At 37.0% G+C, this 16,033-nt stretch overlaps 1 protein-coding gene across 1 annotated transcript in view; it reads right to left on the reverse strand.

Annotated features, from left to right (window-relative positions):
- Nucleotides 1–944: 944 nt before the first annotated feature.
- LOC131962779 (cilia- and flagella-associated protein 47-like) overlaps nt 945–16,033 on the reverse strand; it is a 33,546-nt gene continuing 18,457 nt past the window's right edge. The window contains exons 21-41 of the mRNA XM_059327845.1: nt 15,541–15,751; nt 14,874–14,991; nt 13,962–14,089; nt 13,726–13,823; nt 12,443–12,556; nt 12,142–12,352; nt 11,984–12,055; nt 11,617–11,754; nt 10,771–10,846; nt 10,361–10,456; nt 9,002–9,194; nt 8,699–8,796; nt 7,536–7,652; nt 7,320–7,454; nt 6,402–6,514; nt 5,638–5,788; nt 4,022–4,110; nt 3,843–3,926; nt 2,667–2,728; nt 2,436–2,572; nt 945–1,239 (exon numbers count right to left, since the gene is read on the reverse strand). Of these exons, the coding sequence (XP_059183828.1) occupies nt 1,159–1,239; nt 2,436–2,572; nt 2,667–2,728; nt 3,843–3,926; nt 4,022–4,110; nt 5,638–5,788; nt 6,402–6,514; nt 7,320–7,454; nt 7,536–7,652; nt 8,699–8,796; nt 9,002–9,194; nt 10,361–10,456; nt 10,771–10,846; nt 11,617–11,754; nt 11,984–12,055; nt 12,142–12,352; nt 12,443–12,556; nt 13,726–13,823; nt 13,962–14,089; nt 14,874–14,991; nt 15,541–15,751 (2,522 nt within the window). The 3' untranslated portion in view covers nt 945–1,158. The remainder of the gene's footprint in view (nt 1,240–2,435; nt 2,573–2,666; nt 2,729–3,842; nt 3,927–4,021; nt 4,111–5,637; nt 5,789–6,401; nt 6,515–7,319; nt 7,455–7,535; nt 7,653–8,698; nt 8,797–9,001; nt 9,195–10,360; nt 10,457–10,770; nt 10,847–11,616; nt 11,755–11,983; nt 12,056–12,141; nt 12,353–12,442; nt 12,557–13,725; nt 13,824–13,961; nt 14,090–14,873; nt 14,992–15,540; nt 15,752–16,033) is intronic.

Consider the following 16,033-nt stretch of genomic DNA (forward strand, 5'->3'; position numbering starts at 1 on the left):
AGTATGTAAATGTGTGTCTTTTCAATGCTTTAAAACATGTAAATAAACATTTTTTTATATTGTTTTATTATTTAAACAATTGTTTAAAAAATATGTAGTCTTTTTAAATTTATAAGAAAAATGTCAAATGTCTTCTTAAATGTGCAAAATATATGTCATATATTTTCATATTTAATGCATATGTAAAAAAAAAAAAAAAACATTTTAAATGTAGAAGAAATATGTTAAAAGGCTTGTTTGAATATTAATTATTTTTAAAGAATATGTAAATACATCTATTTAACTGCATGTATGTCTTAATTCATTCATTGATTCATTCATTTAGTACAGGACAGTGTTCTTTTTAGTAGAGCCAGACCAATATGTGATGAATGTGAATAAGGGGTTGTGTCCTCTGACTGCCACAAGATGTCCCTGTTGGTCCGGAAAAAAAACGATGACAGGTTAAGGTTTCGTCCAGCGGCATAAATAAGCACAAATATCTGCACATTAACATTTAGAGGGGAAAAGCAACACTGTAAAAAATAATCTGTTTAATTTACAGTAAAATACCAGCAGCTTTGGTTGCCAGAACTTCACCGTAAAAAATACAGTGAGTGGGTTTTCTACTGTAAATTTAAATGTAAATATCAGCAAAAACTGTAATTTAGACTAAATAATCACGTTATTTTTAGGGTAATTATATCATTGTGACATCATGCTATTTCTCCATTAACTTTACATGAAAATTTTATATTTTTACAGCAAAACTGTGTTTCCTACGGTTTATATCGGAAAGAGTAAAAGTTGTTTTATTCTTTGATTAACGGTAATTAAAAGTATCTACTACGGTGCATTGAACATTTGCTCTCACTTTGCGATAAAAATATCGGGATATATATCAAATATATGACTTTTGGTCCATATCGCCCAGCTCTAGTATAAGTCCAAACACACTTAACAGTCAGTAACACTTTATTTGAAGGGGTATGCAGAAGACTGCCATGACACGTATTTGAATGGGAAAATTCAGTAATTTTTAACAAAAAACATTGTTAAATGCAAAATTAGTTTATAGTTCAAACCATTGGATAAGTACAACCATTTCATTTAGTTGTTAATTATACATATGTATATATATATATTTTTTTTTTCTCCATGCTTCCCCTGCCTCCTTGGTTAGGTCTGGGCCTGGCAGTGAGAAGGGACGTGAAGTAGCAACTCTGCTGTGGCCTCTACCATATAGACCATATCTCCCACCTAGAGGGGGAACCAGAGACAGACATGGTGGTGAATTCTTGGGAAAAACTCCACAGCTGTGACTCAGCATTTTCTATTAACTCTCTTTGAGCAATAGTCTGCTTATAATGGCCAAAAAGACTGCACTAAAGTAGAAACAATAAGCAAATATACTAGAAAAACACACATAGATCAGGGTAAAAACTTTAAGAATTTTAACTTAATTTAGTGTGCACTGTTTTTTTTTCGTACAGTTTGGAAAATTAGAGTTCTGAAGTCTTTAGTGAGTGTTCATAGCTGTCAAGTTTCAACCCCCCCCCCCCCCCCTAAAAAAAGACAGAGACAGAGACAAAGAGACAAGAGACAAGAGAGAGACTCATTCATATATTGTTGTTGTCTCTTCATTTACTTGATTTACTTAATGAATTGTATATTTGTCATTTTATCTATATATATTTTATGAAATGTATGCACTTCGTTTTGTATATGTATGTATGTATATATATATATATATATATATATATATATATAAATATATATATATATATGCCGCACACATTCACTCCTCTACTGCACAATACTGCATCTGACACACTGATATATTGTTGTTGTCTTTATTTACTATTTTACGTAATGAACTGTGTATTTGTCATTGATTTGTCTCACACATATATTTAATGAAATGTATCTATTTAGTTTTATTGATTCTTATATCTTACTGTTTTTGTGTTGTCCAAATATTTGGAAAAAAGTTGGGTTTTTTTCTACTATTGTGCAAATAAAACCTTATTGAATTGAATTGAAATTGAATTGACAGAGAGAGAGAAAGAGAGAGAGAGAGAGAGAGAGAGAGAGAGAGAGACACACACACACACACACACACTGACCTGTGACACTAAATTATTTAAAAAAAAAAGACACAAAATGACACAAAATTATTAAAAAAGACACAAAATTATTAAAAAAGACACACAATTATTGAAAAAAGACACAAAGTTATTAAAAAAAGACACAAAATTACCCAAAGACACAAAATTACAAAAAAAGACACAAAATGACTGAAAAAACACAAAATTACTTAAAAAAAAGACACAAAATTACAAAAAGACACAAAATTACAAGAAAATACACAGAATTACCAAAAATGACACAAAATTATTTTAAAAAAAACACAAAATAACCCAAAAAAGACACAAAATGACTACACACACACTGACCTGTGGGCAAGCTAGCAGCACAGAGCAGTACTTGGTGCCGCTGCAGATGGGCCGGTAGAAGATGTTCAGAGTGTAAACTTCGCCTGGAGTCAGATGAACATTTCTCACTGAACTCCTGAACTCGCTGCCTTTACCATCTGGACACACACACAACCAGGCTGAATAAAAGTAGTACACTTACACACAAGTGGAAACAATAATCTCAGAGTACGTTTGTGTGTTCGTACTCACTGATACCTGAGCACTTCTCGTCCATGTCTTTCCCACAGCTCTTGTCTGCAGTCATCTTTATACTGAAAGAGGGAGAAAGGAAAAAAACCTTAATTTATAGTATATGGACACCAGAGGACAACCTGATTCAGCTACAACCTTTTAAACATGGGCTTAAAAAGGTGCAATGTGTAATTTTCTGCTGTTGTGAATGTCTTAGTCAAAACAATGAGTTATTGTGCTATTTCAATGCTGTTATTGCGATCATTTTATTCCCAGTTAGAATTCCTTCAGAGTTTATTGTTCAGGAGGTTTTACTGGGAGCCGAATTACCCACAGAGTTCTCCTCCTCTTCAAAACTAATAAACTGGTTAATAAAAAACACCAAAAATATATGTTTTACTGTTTAAATGATCATATTAGTCAGTCAAAATTCTTATTGAAGGTCAACCCTCTAACGTAGAAAAAAATCCTTGAATGGATAATGGGTTAGGAAAGTTTGTTGGAAGTAGAAACCAAAACGAGGTTAAAATTCTGATATTTATGTCAAAATCACTTTATTCCACAAAAAAAAGACATTTGGAATAACTAGATCCTGTTAAAAATGTTCAATTCTGCACTCCTCAGCGCAACTAGGAAGCCATGATTGATTTTTCTGAGACAAATGGTAACATGACAAATCACTGAAAATCAGAGACACTCAATGTTTTCACAGAGCAGAGAGGAGAGGACAGTAGAGTTTGTTAAATAGTTCACTATGTATAGCATGTAGCATGTGTATAGCATGTTTTTTTTTTCAATATAAATGACCCTTGGAAATATAGATTCCATTTTATTCCAATTTTAAAAAGTAAGTTTTAAGTTTTAACTGTTAGATAGATATTTTTAAGTAGTTGCCACTTCAAGACATGATTGTGCCGATTCCATAGGGCTGCAGTGAAACAGCTTGGGGTTCAGAAGGTTAAATCTTTTTCTTTTTTTAAAACAAAACACAAAGTTGTGGTTTTACAAGTGGTTCTGCATAACTAGTACTTGGATGTGCAGAGTGACTTTCTGGAAATCACTGCAGCCGGCCAATAAAACCACAACTTGTGATTTTAACTGTGACATTTGTTACATTTGGACAGAGCCGGGTTAGCCCTTTCCTCCTGTTTTTTTCTTAGCAGTTATTTGTGTTGTTAACAGTGCATGTGTTACTTGGCTTTGGACGAGGCCTGTCCAACGAGGCGGTCTATATTTTCAGGCTTCAGTGGGTTGAATCGAGACTCCACCAGCACGACACTAAACACACACATGAGGGTTTGTATTCAGCAGAACAATACAAAAAACATCTTGTGGTTTTCTGAATGCATAGACCCTTTAAAACTTTCACCTACCTGAATTCAGCTGGTTTGTTGAAAGGGTTAGTTACAGGCACTTGGATGATTTCCAGCTTGCAGCATGGAGACTTGCACTTGACAGTGTTCTATGGGGAGACAGAAGGGAGGAGACATCTGTCGTTTAGGCATCATCAGTGACACACGCTGTACTCCAAACTACCAGTATGTGTGATGTGTGTTGGACACAGCATGTAAGTCCAGGGTTTCCCATTAATTACCTAGTCTGGTGGCCTGCCAGACTCTAATCTGTCCCGCCAGACTCTCATGTGCTGCGCTAACATCACATTTCAAGCAACTGAAAGTATATCTACACTATTCATGATATAAAGTTATTTTTGCATTATGTTGCCGTTGCTCAGCAGAGTGTCTGTCACCCGTCAGTCAGTCAAAGCCCGACCCACCTCTACGTTAGGGTGGCCATTTCCTTCACATCAAAAAGGAGGACACTTTGCATACACGGAAGCAGATATTTGTTTGGTATGATCCGTCTTTAAGCAGAGTTGTACTCTGATTAGCTCGATGCTTGCCAGTGCTAGCATGTCTCTGATAGCTTTGTCTTTGCTGCTCACATCTACATCGTTTCCACATAACGTACAAAGAAAATGAAACTCATCCCTCTTACTTTTTGTTACAAACCCGTGTCCATTCCAGGTTAAAGGAGGTCTTTCACTTTGGTATTTTCAGACTTTTAGTGGCTGAGAGCTTGATTGACAGCCTGGTGGTACCAATTGTGGCGAATCAACACATGGCTCATTTGAATATTCAAATTAGCCCTGTGTTGATAGGCCATGACAGGAAAATGTAACCAATGAAATTACTTATTTTGACACAGCTTTTTTGACACACAATTTTAGCCAATAAGTATTAAATTAACAAGGTGACGTGTCAAAAGGAGGACCTTTCTGTTATTTTCTCAAAAGGAGGACAAATGAGTGTCCGGATTAAGGCTGCGCCCACAGCCAGACAGGGCATTTAAAAGCCGGAATATCCGGCCAAAAGCCGGACGAATGGCCACCCTACTCTCCGCCCACCTCCGAGACATGCGCGTGCTAACATTAACTAACAATTAAAGTTGTTTTATTCAAATTAAACTGTGACTAAGTGTTTTGAATAACTTCCTGTCGCTAAACGCATACAGCTTTTAAAATAAGAGCAGTGTCGACCACAGAATTAAAAAGAAGACTGTCAAAATAAGACGCCTTAAATGAAATATACAAGAACCTTTATTTCCCTTTAAAATAATTCTTAAAATTTGCAATCATTAGAATCACTGTATATGACGCAATAGTGGCATTAGAACACGTGAGAGGCACCAAATTTGGGCTTTTATGCAAAATAAAATTCTCCGGGGGGCCATGCCCCCGGATCCCCCTACCCAGCTATTTTTCCACACTGGCTGGAAAACACGGTATCTCCCAACTGTGAAACATGTTATGTGAGGTGCTCTCATTTAGCTCTCAAAGTGCACAAGATTGATGCATTTTACTTATAAATGTACAAAATTTTCTCACGACTCTCATAAAATCCTGTGGGAAACACTGTAGTCCATTAGTCAGAAAGACAGATGCCATTAACAAACAGGAAGTGAGGCTTGAAGCCAACTTCATACTCACTGTGGGTGTGATGCGACTAACGTGGGTCTTTAGTTTGAAGGTGAGAGTTCTGCCGTAATATCCACAAGGAGAGCTGGAGATCAGCACGAGGAACGCCTCCACAGGCTGCATGAAGGAGCAGCTGACCTCGACGCTCACTTCAGCGCTAACCCTGAGAATATCCCCACAGCCACAGACAAATGATCTGATCATTTTCTCTTCTGCAGGAACCACATTGCTTTTACAACTTCATCATTTTATTGTATAACCTCTCTTTTTCACGTTATGACAGCGATGATTCGGCCAAATTTTTAATACTATGCTTCTGCACGATGGCAATTCAATATAAAAGAGTGACATTTTATGGCCTAAAATCTCTGAAAAAATTGTTTCATGAAATGTATTTATTTCTTCTTGCCAAAAATGTACTGATGCGTTACATTAATGTGCAAAATTAACATTAATGGGGTTTGTCACTCCTGTTGCTATTCATCTCCTCCTTTATTTGGGATATATGTATTCTAAAATTTGGAGACTTACTTTTGGGCTAAACTTTAAAAAAATGATATTATTTATTTTGATTTCAACAAATTTGAATCAAAAATATTTCTTTACATTAATATTGATATCGCTGTAAAATGAAAGTGACTTTTGACTATAAGGAGTATAATCTTGACGTGAATTTACGTGTTTTTCCTTTGTGATGTCAAATGCTGGACAAATTTGGACACATTTGTACTGCATAAAATGTTCTGTGAATCTCATTTTCCATGGAAGAAACGTACTTTGAAGGAATGGTGACAGAAGATCCACCAGGGAGGGAGAAGAGATGGGCATCCTCTCCGAAAAGGAAGACCTGGTACTTGATCGGCTTTGAGGATGGGTTTTTCAGAAGCACCTGCGGCACAAACAAATGTTTTGTTTTTCTATACACAGACAAATGCTAGAAAACAATACAACAATCGAAAATCCATCCTCAGCACAGACAAGCTGACATCTATATTTGTTGGGCTTCTAATGTGGCTTAACCCTTAATAGGGCACTCATTGAAATACTTGCAAATTCCAAATTTCACCCCTAGAGAATATTGGAGGATATTACATACTGCCAGAATGTGTAGAAAAAAACATACAGACCCGGGGGAGGGGGGTAATATTTTGAGAAAAAGTTACAAATTTATGAGAAAAAAATCTCAAATTAACGGTAAAAAAAGTTACAAATTTGTGAGAAAAAAATCTCAAATTAACAGTAAAAAAGTTGACGAGATTAAAGTGGCAAATCTACGAGAAAAAAATGCGCAGATTTATGAGATTTAACGTGGTGAATCTGGGAGAAAAAATGCACAGATTTATTAGATTTAAAGTGGTGAATCTGCAAGAAAAAAGTTGTTTTTCCTCCACTATTTTCTCGTAAATTTGCAACTTTTTTTCTCGAAATACCTGGTACAACTAAAGGTACATTTGTTTGGACAAATATAATGATAACAACAAATATATATACTATAAGAGTTTAATTTAAGAGCTGATATCTAAACATTTTCCATGGTTTTATTGATAATGATTTCAGTTATTATCAAGAAAACCATGGAAAATGGCAGATGAGAAATGACAAATGTACCTTTATTTGTACCAGGCATTAAAATGAACAAGAAATTGAAGAAAACAAGGGTCTAATAATTTTTTCCATGACTATATGTGTATTACCCGTTTGCTGAATGTGCTGTGTAGGTCTCCTGATAGAGTTATGGTCTCCAGTGGCAGGAACTGAGGCAGCCTCTCATACAGATGAACACATAACATTAACATCTGTACTGGATTGGGGTCTGACAGGTCTGTGGGCTGAACACAACACACAGTTGAATACAGTACAAAACCATCTCATGCTCGAAATTTAAATTTTTTAATCGGGTTAGTATTTACCTGTACATCTAGGTTGAGAGAGAGTGTAGTTAAGGCCTGGGCCACTATAATGTTGTTGTGAAGGTTCTGCTCCAGGCTGCTAATCATGGTGTACATCCTCCGGAAGTGGCTGTGGATCTAATTAGGAACACAGCAGGTAAAAATAATTAAAAACTCACTATCAAGGTTTATCTGCAACCCAACATTCTTTGCCACTTGTTGCCCTCTTCTCAGTTCCAATACATGTTCTTCTTACCAGATTTTTGAATTTAGTTGGCTTTACAAAGGTTCAAAGCATGATTAGCTATTTTCTTTAACCCTCTGGGGTCTGAGCCTTTTTGCCCTTTATATACCACATTATATTTACTATCCCCATGTTTGGTATTTGGTATTTTCTCATTATTTCCTCAGCTTTGTGAGGGGGCATTTTGTGGCATCTTCTACTCTTTTTTTTTTCAACACAAACCACTGAACACACTAGAGCAGCTGGAGCCAAAAGCTGCTTTCTTCTCCATTTGTAAGTTTTTACTAAGAGCATGATCGGGAAAAAATTGTATGGTTGGAAAAAAAGCTAAAATAATCTAGTTATAGTCTTGTAAATAGTGATGCTGCAAGATTCACAGTCTGTCTAAAATCTCAATGAGACTAAAAACTCTAAACACTTGTCTTAAGATGTGAGCAGATAGTTTTCCAGGAGTCTTTTCCAAATCTTTTCAAAGTCTTCTGATGTATAGGCAGCATTAGTCACAGACACCGAAGAGGGTCCACACTAAATTAGCAGTACCTGAGGAGGTTAAACTGCTTAAAACATACAAGGCCTTCACAAAAAAGTTGAAATTCTGGCTTATCAACACCTACAGCTGCCAGCACTAAAAGATAAGCCTGTTGTGTTGTTTTGATGTTATGATAAAATGTTATGTTGTGATGTTGTATGTGATGTTGTATTTTTTCTTAATTGTATCGTAAGTGTTTGTATATGTATTTTGTATATTGTACGTGTTTTTTTTTGTTTGTTTTTTGTTTCGTAATTCTCTGCTTTTTTACATCATGGCCAGGGGACTACAGATGAAAACTAGCTTTCTGGCTAACTCTGGCTTTTTTAACCATGTACAATCATGTGTTTTATGAAATTGCACTGTCCCCTTTTAAATAAACTAATAATAGACACATGCACACACACTGACCAGGTAAGGGCAGTATGCAGCGAGCACAGCAGCGAGCACCAATCCATCTGTCAAGTCCAGGTCGAAATTCACTATCCAGCGTTCTGGTGGGACACCACCTGCCAACCATTAACATGCATATATGAGTTATTAATAGGTCTGCAAAACAGGTTACTGAAATGAGTCAATATCACTATTAGAGTGATTCTCATGAACATGGTACAGTTTATAGCAATAATCCAAGAGCATTGAATACATATTTTCTTTGACCCTTTATAACATTATTCAAACATTATCTTAAAAGATGCACACCTTGTGTCCTACCTGTTCCCCACACAATCGTCCTCATGCTCTTGTAATGCATGTGGAGCCATCTGAGCAAGTGGCACTCACAGGATGAATAGACATTACTGACTAGTGACTGAGAGCTGAAGGGGAGGATTTCAGTTTCGTTGTCATGGTTCAGAGTCGTGTTCAAAGCTGAACCGCTGTCTGACACACGACACAACACTAGCACCTGAGGATGCGGAGAGGAATATTCAATACTAGTATTAGACAGTTTAATACATCTACAGTCATGGAAAAAAATTATTAGACCCTTGTTTTCTTCAATTCCTTGTTTATTTTAATGCCTGGTACAACCAAAGGTACATTTGTCATTTGTCATTTTCCATGGTTTTCTTGATAATAACCAAAATCGTTGGTCGTTTTTTTTGGAAATATTGAAAAATGGGAATTAACTGGAAATTGGGGATAAAAAAACCCTCTTTACTTCACTTCATTGTCATGAACATATTGTACAGTCGTGGAAAAAATATTAAACCCTTGTTTTCTTCAATTTCTTGTTCATTTTAATGCCTGGTACAACTAAAGGTACATTTGTTTGGATAAATATAATGATAACAGCAAAAATAGCTCATAAGAGTTTCATTTAAGAGCTGATATCTAGACATTTTCCATGGTTTTCTTGATTATAACCAATATCATTATCAAGAAAACCATGAAAAATATCTAGATATCAGCTCTTAAATTGAACTCTTGTGAGGTTTTTTGTTGTTATCATTTATTTATTTATTTTTATTTATTTATTTTTGTTCCTTTCATGAAGGTGGACAACAAAATGTGTAAAGAGACACACTCTAGACCTTCATGATTGGAAAGGAGCAGCAAGAAGAAAACATTTCTTATATTTGTCTGCCCCCTACTTGAAGAATAAAAAAAGATGGTCTGACATCACATACAATTGATTTTCAGTAGCCTACACCAACAAAACTTTGATTATAACAAAACACTTAACAAAAACAAACAAACAAGACAAAAAACAAACAAAAACTCATACAAGTACATGTTTACATCTCAAAAACAGAAAAAACAGCTGATCATAAACAATCAGTTTAAGTTTCCAGCACATACTGACAATTTTTTCTGCATTTGTACATTTTTTAAAATCTATTAATATCTGTATCCTGTAGTTGGGAATTCCATATTTTTACACCGACAACCGAAACACACATTTGTTTCAAGGTAGCCATTATATTCCTCCAAACAAATGTACCTATAGTTTTACCAGGCATTAAAATGAACAATAAATTGAAGAAAATAAGGGTGGTCCAATAATTTTTTCCATGACTGTAATCAAACATGGTGAGTGATGAAGACAAACCAACAAAAAGAGTTGTTCACCCTGTATATCTGCAGCAGCACGTCAGTCCAGGATCGTTTGCTCAGAGACTCATAGTTAACACTGCTGTAGTCCAGACCACGCTCTTCCTCATTTGACTGACAGAAACAAACATACGGCACAAGAAGCTCTAAATATGTTATGTGTAAGTACGGAAGCCCTAAACGGCCATGCATTCATATAATTTTTTCCCTCCGTCTTCTCGAGATAACAAGATCATTTTCTCGAGATCTTGAGAAGACAAATGAAATTACCTCATTATCACGAGAAAACTGACGGAAAAAATATCTGAATGCATGGCCGTTTAGGGCTTCCGTATGCAAGTGAAAGAGTGGATTTTTTTTTTAACGGAGGCATCACTAAAGCAACCGTGTATTCATCTTTCAATGTTACAAAATAGTTTGAGGTGTACCTGCAGGGAGTGTTTGAACTCCTCCGTGTCCAGCAGGTACGCTGGTCTGATGTGACCGAGGCAGGCTCCCTGCACACTGAGCACAAAAAATGACCATAATGCACTTTTAGACCGACATGGAAAATGTATGTTTCAACAACAAAAGGGTAGCATGGTATCTACAGTTGCAAGAAAAAGTATGTGAACCCTTTGAAATTACCTAATTTTGCATTAATTTGTGTGATCTGATCTGCGTTTAAGTTATTTTATACCTCAGTGAGAGGAAGAGTAGCCACATCATCTCCATTTGTGGACAATTTGTCTAACAGTGGACTGGTGAATAGCTAATAAAGTCTTTGAGGTTACTTTGTAACCCCTTAGAGCAGGGGTCTCAAACTCAAATTACCTGGAGGAAGTATCAAAATCACAAAAAAAAAGACAAAAAATGACAGAAAAAAACTAAATTACTTTAAAAATACACAAAATGACAAAAAAAGACACAAAATTACAAAAAAGACACAAAATTACCAGAGGGCAGAGGCTACCCTAAACGGTGCCACCTGCCACGATTGGGAATTCATTCACACACAGATGAACGCAGCATCTGGAGAAATTTGGGGTTCAGTATCTTGCTCAAGGATACTTCGACATGTAGGCTGCCATGGTTAAGGATCGAACTTCCAACCTTCCGATCGGTAGGCGGCCGTTCTACCAACTGAGCACCAGCCGCCCACATTGTATTTGTCTATATTTAGGAATTTGATGTAGATCAGATCACATTTGATGACGAAATAATGCAGAAAACTAGGTCATTTCCAAAGGGTTCACATACTTTTTCTTGCAACTGTAAGTGTAAATAAGGTCAACCTGAGAAAAGCAAGCATAGCTTCATGCTGCTGTAGCTGCTGATTGGTGCGTTGGTTTATATCAGTGGAAAACGTCTGACACACAAGAATGCCAGGAATGTGTATGCCAGTCAGGTGATGAAGCATGTCCACTACAGACCTGCACACAACAACAAAAGAGTTAGGACCCTTGCATTTTAAACCGCAACAATTAAATTAAATCCAAATATTAAATTTCAGGATATACCATTTTCCTTGACCCATTTAACTAAATCTAAATAATCAATAACTACAAAACAGAGTAGACTGGTATCCTTTATATTCTCTCATTTGAGACATCTACAGAACGGAACTAAAAAAAGGTGTTCTCAAACTTCACTCATACACACCTGGAGTCTCTATTTTGACTGGCTTGATAAGTCTGTCTCCTAGTAGGATTCATTTGAACTTTTGGCAAAACTCTGGAGGGAGAGAGGAAGAAATGTCTAAGTCATCTCACGCAAACTAGTTTCCAAATGTGGCACCCGAGCTAAAATACTGCATCTACCTGAGCGTGTTTGGCACAGAGATTGGGTGCGGTCCACGAGGCCACCCAAAGAAACTGAACCACCTCTCCACCGCCAGTAGAACACTCTGGTAATATTGTCCTTCCTCTGTGTCGGCAGCAGGGAATTCTGGGAAGCCCAGATTGGTTGGGGTGTCTCTGTTAGGAGTGACGTCCGTATTCCTGCTGGCCTGACTGCTCGCACTGTCACCGTCTGAAAAGAAGTCAGAGATACACAACACTGCACATAAAAACACAGAAAGAAATACACTCAAATAAATAATATTACATTTCATTTTCTGACCTGAAATCTTGTCTGTTGAGCTGATGTGATCAAACGATGAGGAGGATGATGATGACGCTGGACCGAAGGCGGGACTTGGTGTGAGATAGCGCCGTAATAAAACAGGTGTGGCGCCTGAATGACACAGATACATATGAACCAATCAACGCAAGGTAACAAATCGTCACCCTGTTAAAATAATCGCCTGACTAATTTTTTCAAGTTTTGAAGCAAACACAAAAAACTTGTAACATATGACATTTATTGATCATTTCACTCAAAAAGGATGTAACAAAGGATGGCTATTGGCATAGTAATAACACTGTGTGTAAATTATGTAACTTAAGAGAAATAAATGACTTAGGCAATTTTTTGAACATGCCTTTGTGACTTAAGCAAGATATGGTAACACTTTATTTTGAAGGTGTCTACATAAGAGTCACACAAGCCTATCTTGCTTAAGTCCCAAAGGCATGTTCAAAAAATTGCCTAAGTCACATTTTAGTGTGACTTAGGCATAATAAATCTGCTTAAGTCACACACTTGACATAGGGCATTATCTTAAAGGGGTAAAATCACATGATCTGACCTTTTCTATCTGATTTGTGTAGCAGAGTGGTTCTTCAAGCAAGTTAGAGAGTTACAAGGGATTTTACAACTGTAAATGCAATTGGCTGCAGCAATTTATTGAAATTTAAGAGATATATGTGTTCAAATACAAATCACAAGTCAAAACAGCGTTAAATTTGACAAATTAGTTTGCAACATAAGCATGTAAACAGGCTATTAGGCATATTAAATTAGGCGTATTAAATACAAAACACAAATATTCCACTTTTAATCTCGTAAATCTGTGACTTTTTGTCTTGCAGATTTGCCACTTTAATCTCCTAAATTTGCGACTTTTTTTCTGGAAATATTACCCCCCTCTCCCGGGTCCGTATTTTTTTTTATTTTTTTTTCACACTTCGCCCTAATACGCTGTTGGAAGCATGTGATCAAGCTTGGTCCTAATTGTAAGAATAATTATACCAATGTGCAAATCAGAGATACAGGAGGTCTTTTATACCAACTGCTATAAGGTTTTATAATGCACAAAAAAAACTTTGCACTTATGTCTCTCTTGAAGCTGCTGTGACACTATAATTCCCTGTAAAGGATTAATAAAGGATCTGTCTTCAGTCCAGTGGGACTCATCATTCAGAACACCTGGTTGAGTGCAGATTTGGATGGGTAAGGACACACAATAGAAAATTTAAGAGCATGTTGCTGCATGAATGTGTGTTTGTGTATGTGTGTAGTACCAGTATAAACAATCTGATGCATGGAGTGATGCAGAGCCATGTAGGGCCAGACTGTTAATAGACAATTGTCAGCGGTGGCCCTCAACTTCATCTTAAACCTGGCAGCAGACACAAAGAGTAAGGAAGTAATAGGAAATCACAGGCTATTATTCTTTAAACAGATGCATTTAAACTAACAAAAAAGTCCATGAAAATGAGTCAAGAGATGTAAGGAGTGGTGTTATAGAATAAGTTACCTGTTGTGGAGGTGGTCAGTGAAGGTGATGGTTGTGCAGAGGGACAGAGGGAGGGCGGCGCAGAAGGCAACACTGCAGGTTAGAGAGGTCACATTGGGCTCCTGGTTCTGAATGCCGACTCGAGGACTCTATGGTTGTCGATAAAATAGGAAAAGTGGGATAAGTCCACACATTACGATAGGATTTCTGTTAACCCTTTGGAGTCTTTTGTCGTCTATTGAATACTTTTCATTCTGCCACTCAAAAAATCTTTTCCATGCTGTGGTGTTGGTATCAGTTTTTTCAGCACAACCTCACCTTTATGAGCTGATAATTATTTTTACACTTTGATTTACTAGATCAACATTTTGAGCCCAAAAAGAAACAAAAAAAACACAACAATAAAAAATCAGATTAAAAAAATTATATATGTTTTTAAAATAATTTTCATCCTTTAATGAAGAATTTTAAATCAAATATGTAAGATCACTTCACGTGGAGACAAAAAACTGCTGAGTGCAAATACATAAAGTGCCTGGAATACATGTGCAAATTATTTTTAGTCATAGGAATAAAGTGCATAGATCACATGTGAGTTAAAGTTTCCAAATGTTGAAAATGGTTGCAAGTATAATATAAAAAAGGTAAAATGAGGATAACATCTTTCTGTTTTTTACTTTTTTAATACTAAATATATGACATCTCTTCTTTTACTGTCACTCTTTTACTGTTACTGTCACTGTCACTGACTCTCCCCACACAATACCAAAGATTGCAAAACGGATGTGGTGCAAATTATTGCAGACAGAATTTACATCAAATGACACCAACTTTGCACTGAGGCAAGTAACAAGAACACCACCAATGTTGGGTGAGATAGTGCTCCATGACTTTTTCATAATAGTGTAAACTGGTCTGGGTATGTGGCTGTACCTGATCCTGGTTTTGGGCAGGGATGCTGTTGCCCTCTGGGAAGATGATGGAAACGGGCTGGATCTTTGTCCCATCCGCAAGTTCCACCTCATCCACTTCAGCAGATACGGTCGTTCCACTGCATAGGTGAACAGACATCTCAGATAAAACATTCAACTATCGTGCAAAATTATAAGCAACCTTCTTAATACTGCTTGTGGGTACGAGGTATTCTTTTTTATCGTTTTATGCATTTTATTTTTTATAATGTTATCCCTTGCATTTTCTTCTGTGAAAGTCTTGCATGAGAGCGTAGAACAATCTGGCAATGAGTGTGTGAGGCCGGAGTCTTTGAACTGGCATGATTGGTGATCAGGGGCAGCTGAGTGCACAAGTGAGTAGAGTAGTGTGTGTGTGTGTGTGTGTGTGTGTGTGTGTGTGTGTGTGTGTGTGTGTGGCCCGAGTCTTTGAACTGGCTTGATTGGTGATCAGGGGCAGCTGAGTGCACAGGTGAGTAGAGTGGTGAGTAGAGTAGAGTCGTGTGTGTGTGTGTGTGTGTGTGTGTGTGTGAGGCCCGAGTCTTTCAACTGGCTTGATTGGTGATCAGGGGTAGCTGAGTGCACAGGTGAGTAGAGTTTGTGTGTGCGTGCGTGTGCGTGCGTGTGCGTGCGTGTGCGTGTAAACCAACCTTGGATATCCCGAGGCAAGCAGGGTGACTGTGGTAGTTGCCTCGCTTCCCAGGGGTGTTGGTGTGAGGAAGATTTGAGGGGGGTGGATGGTGATGCAGTGAAGTAGGGCAATAGTGATGGATAGCTCTCTGTAAGGTTGATGTTCCTTCTCTCTTCCCTTCCCGTCTTCCAGGTAAAGAGGGAGGGACAGTTTGGTGACTCTGCCGAACCCTAGGAGAAAAATGTACACACAGGCTAATCCAGGGATGGGCAATTAATTTTCCCAAGGGGCCTAATGAGATACTGCAAAGGTTGCATAGGGCCAGACCGATACTCTGAACTAAATTCTGCTCAATATTAATTTCATTGCTTTATAAAATGCAGTACATTATACTGGTAAGAATACATGTTATGATAAGACTATGTTAATGTGGAATAACTCAAATATAGCAGTAAAAAAAATTTAAAAACTCCAATCATTATCTCACTTTTTTTTCATTTATTGTAAACACA

The sequence above is a fragment of the Centropristis striata genome, chromosome 24 (assembly GCF_030273125.1).
Source record: "Centropristis striata isolate RG_2023a ecotype Rhode Island chromosome 24, C.striata_1.0, whole genome shotgun sequence".
Taxonomy (NCBI): Eukaryota; Metazoa; Chordata; class Actinopteri; order Perciformes; family Serranidae; genus Centropristis; species Centropristis striata.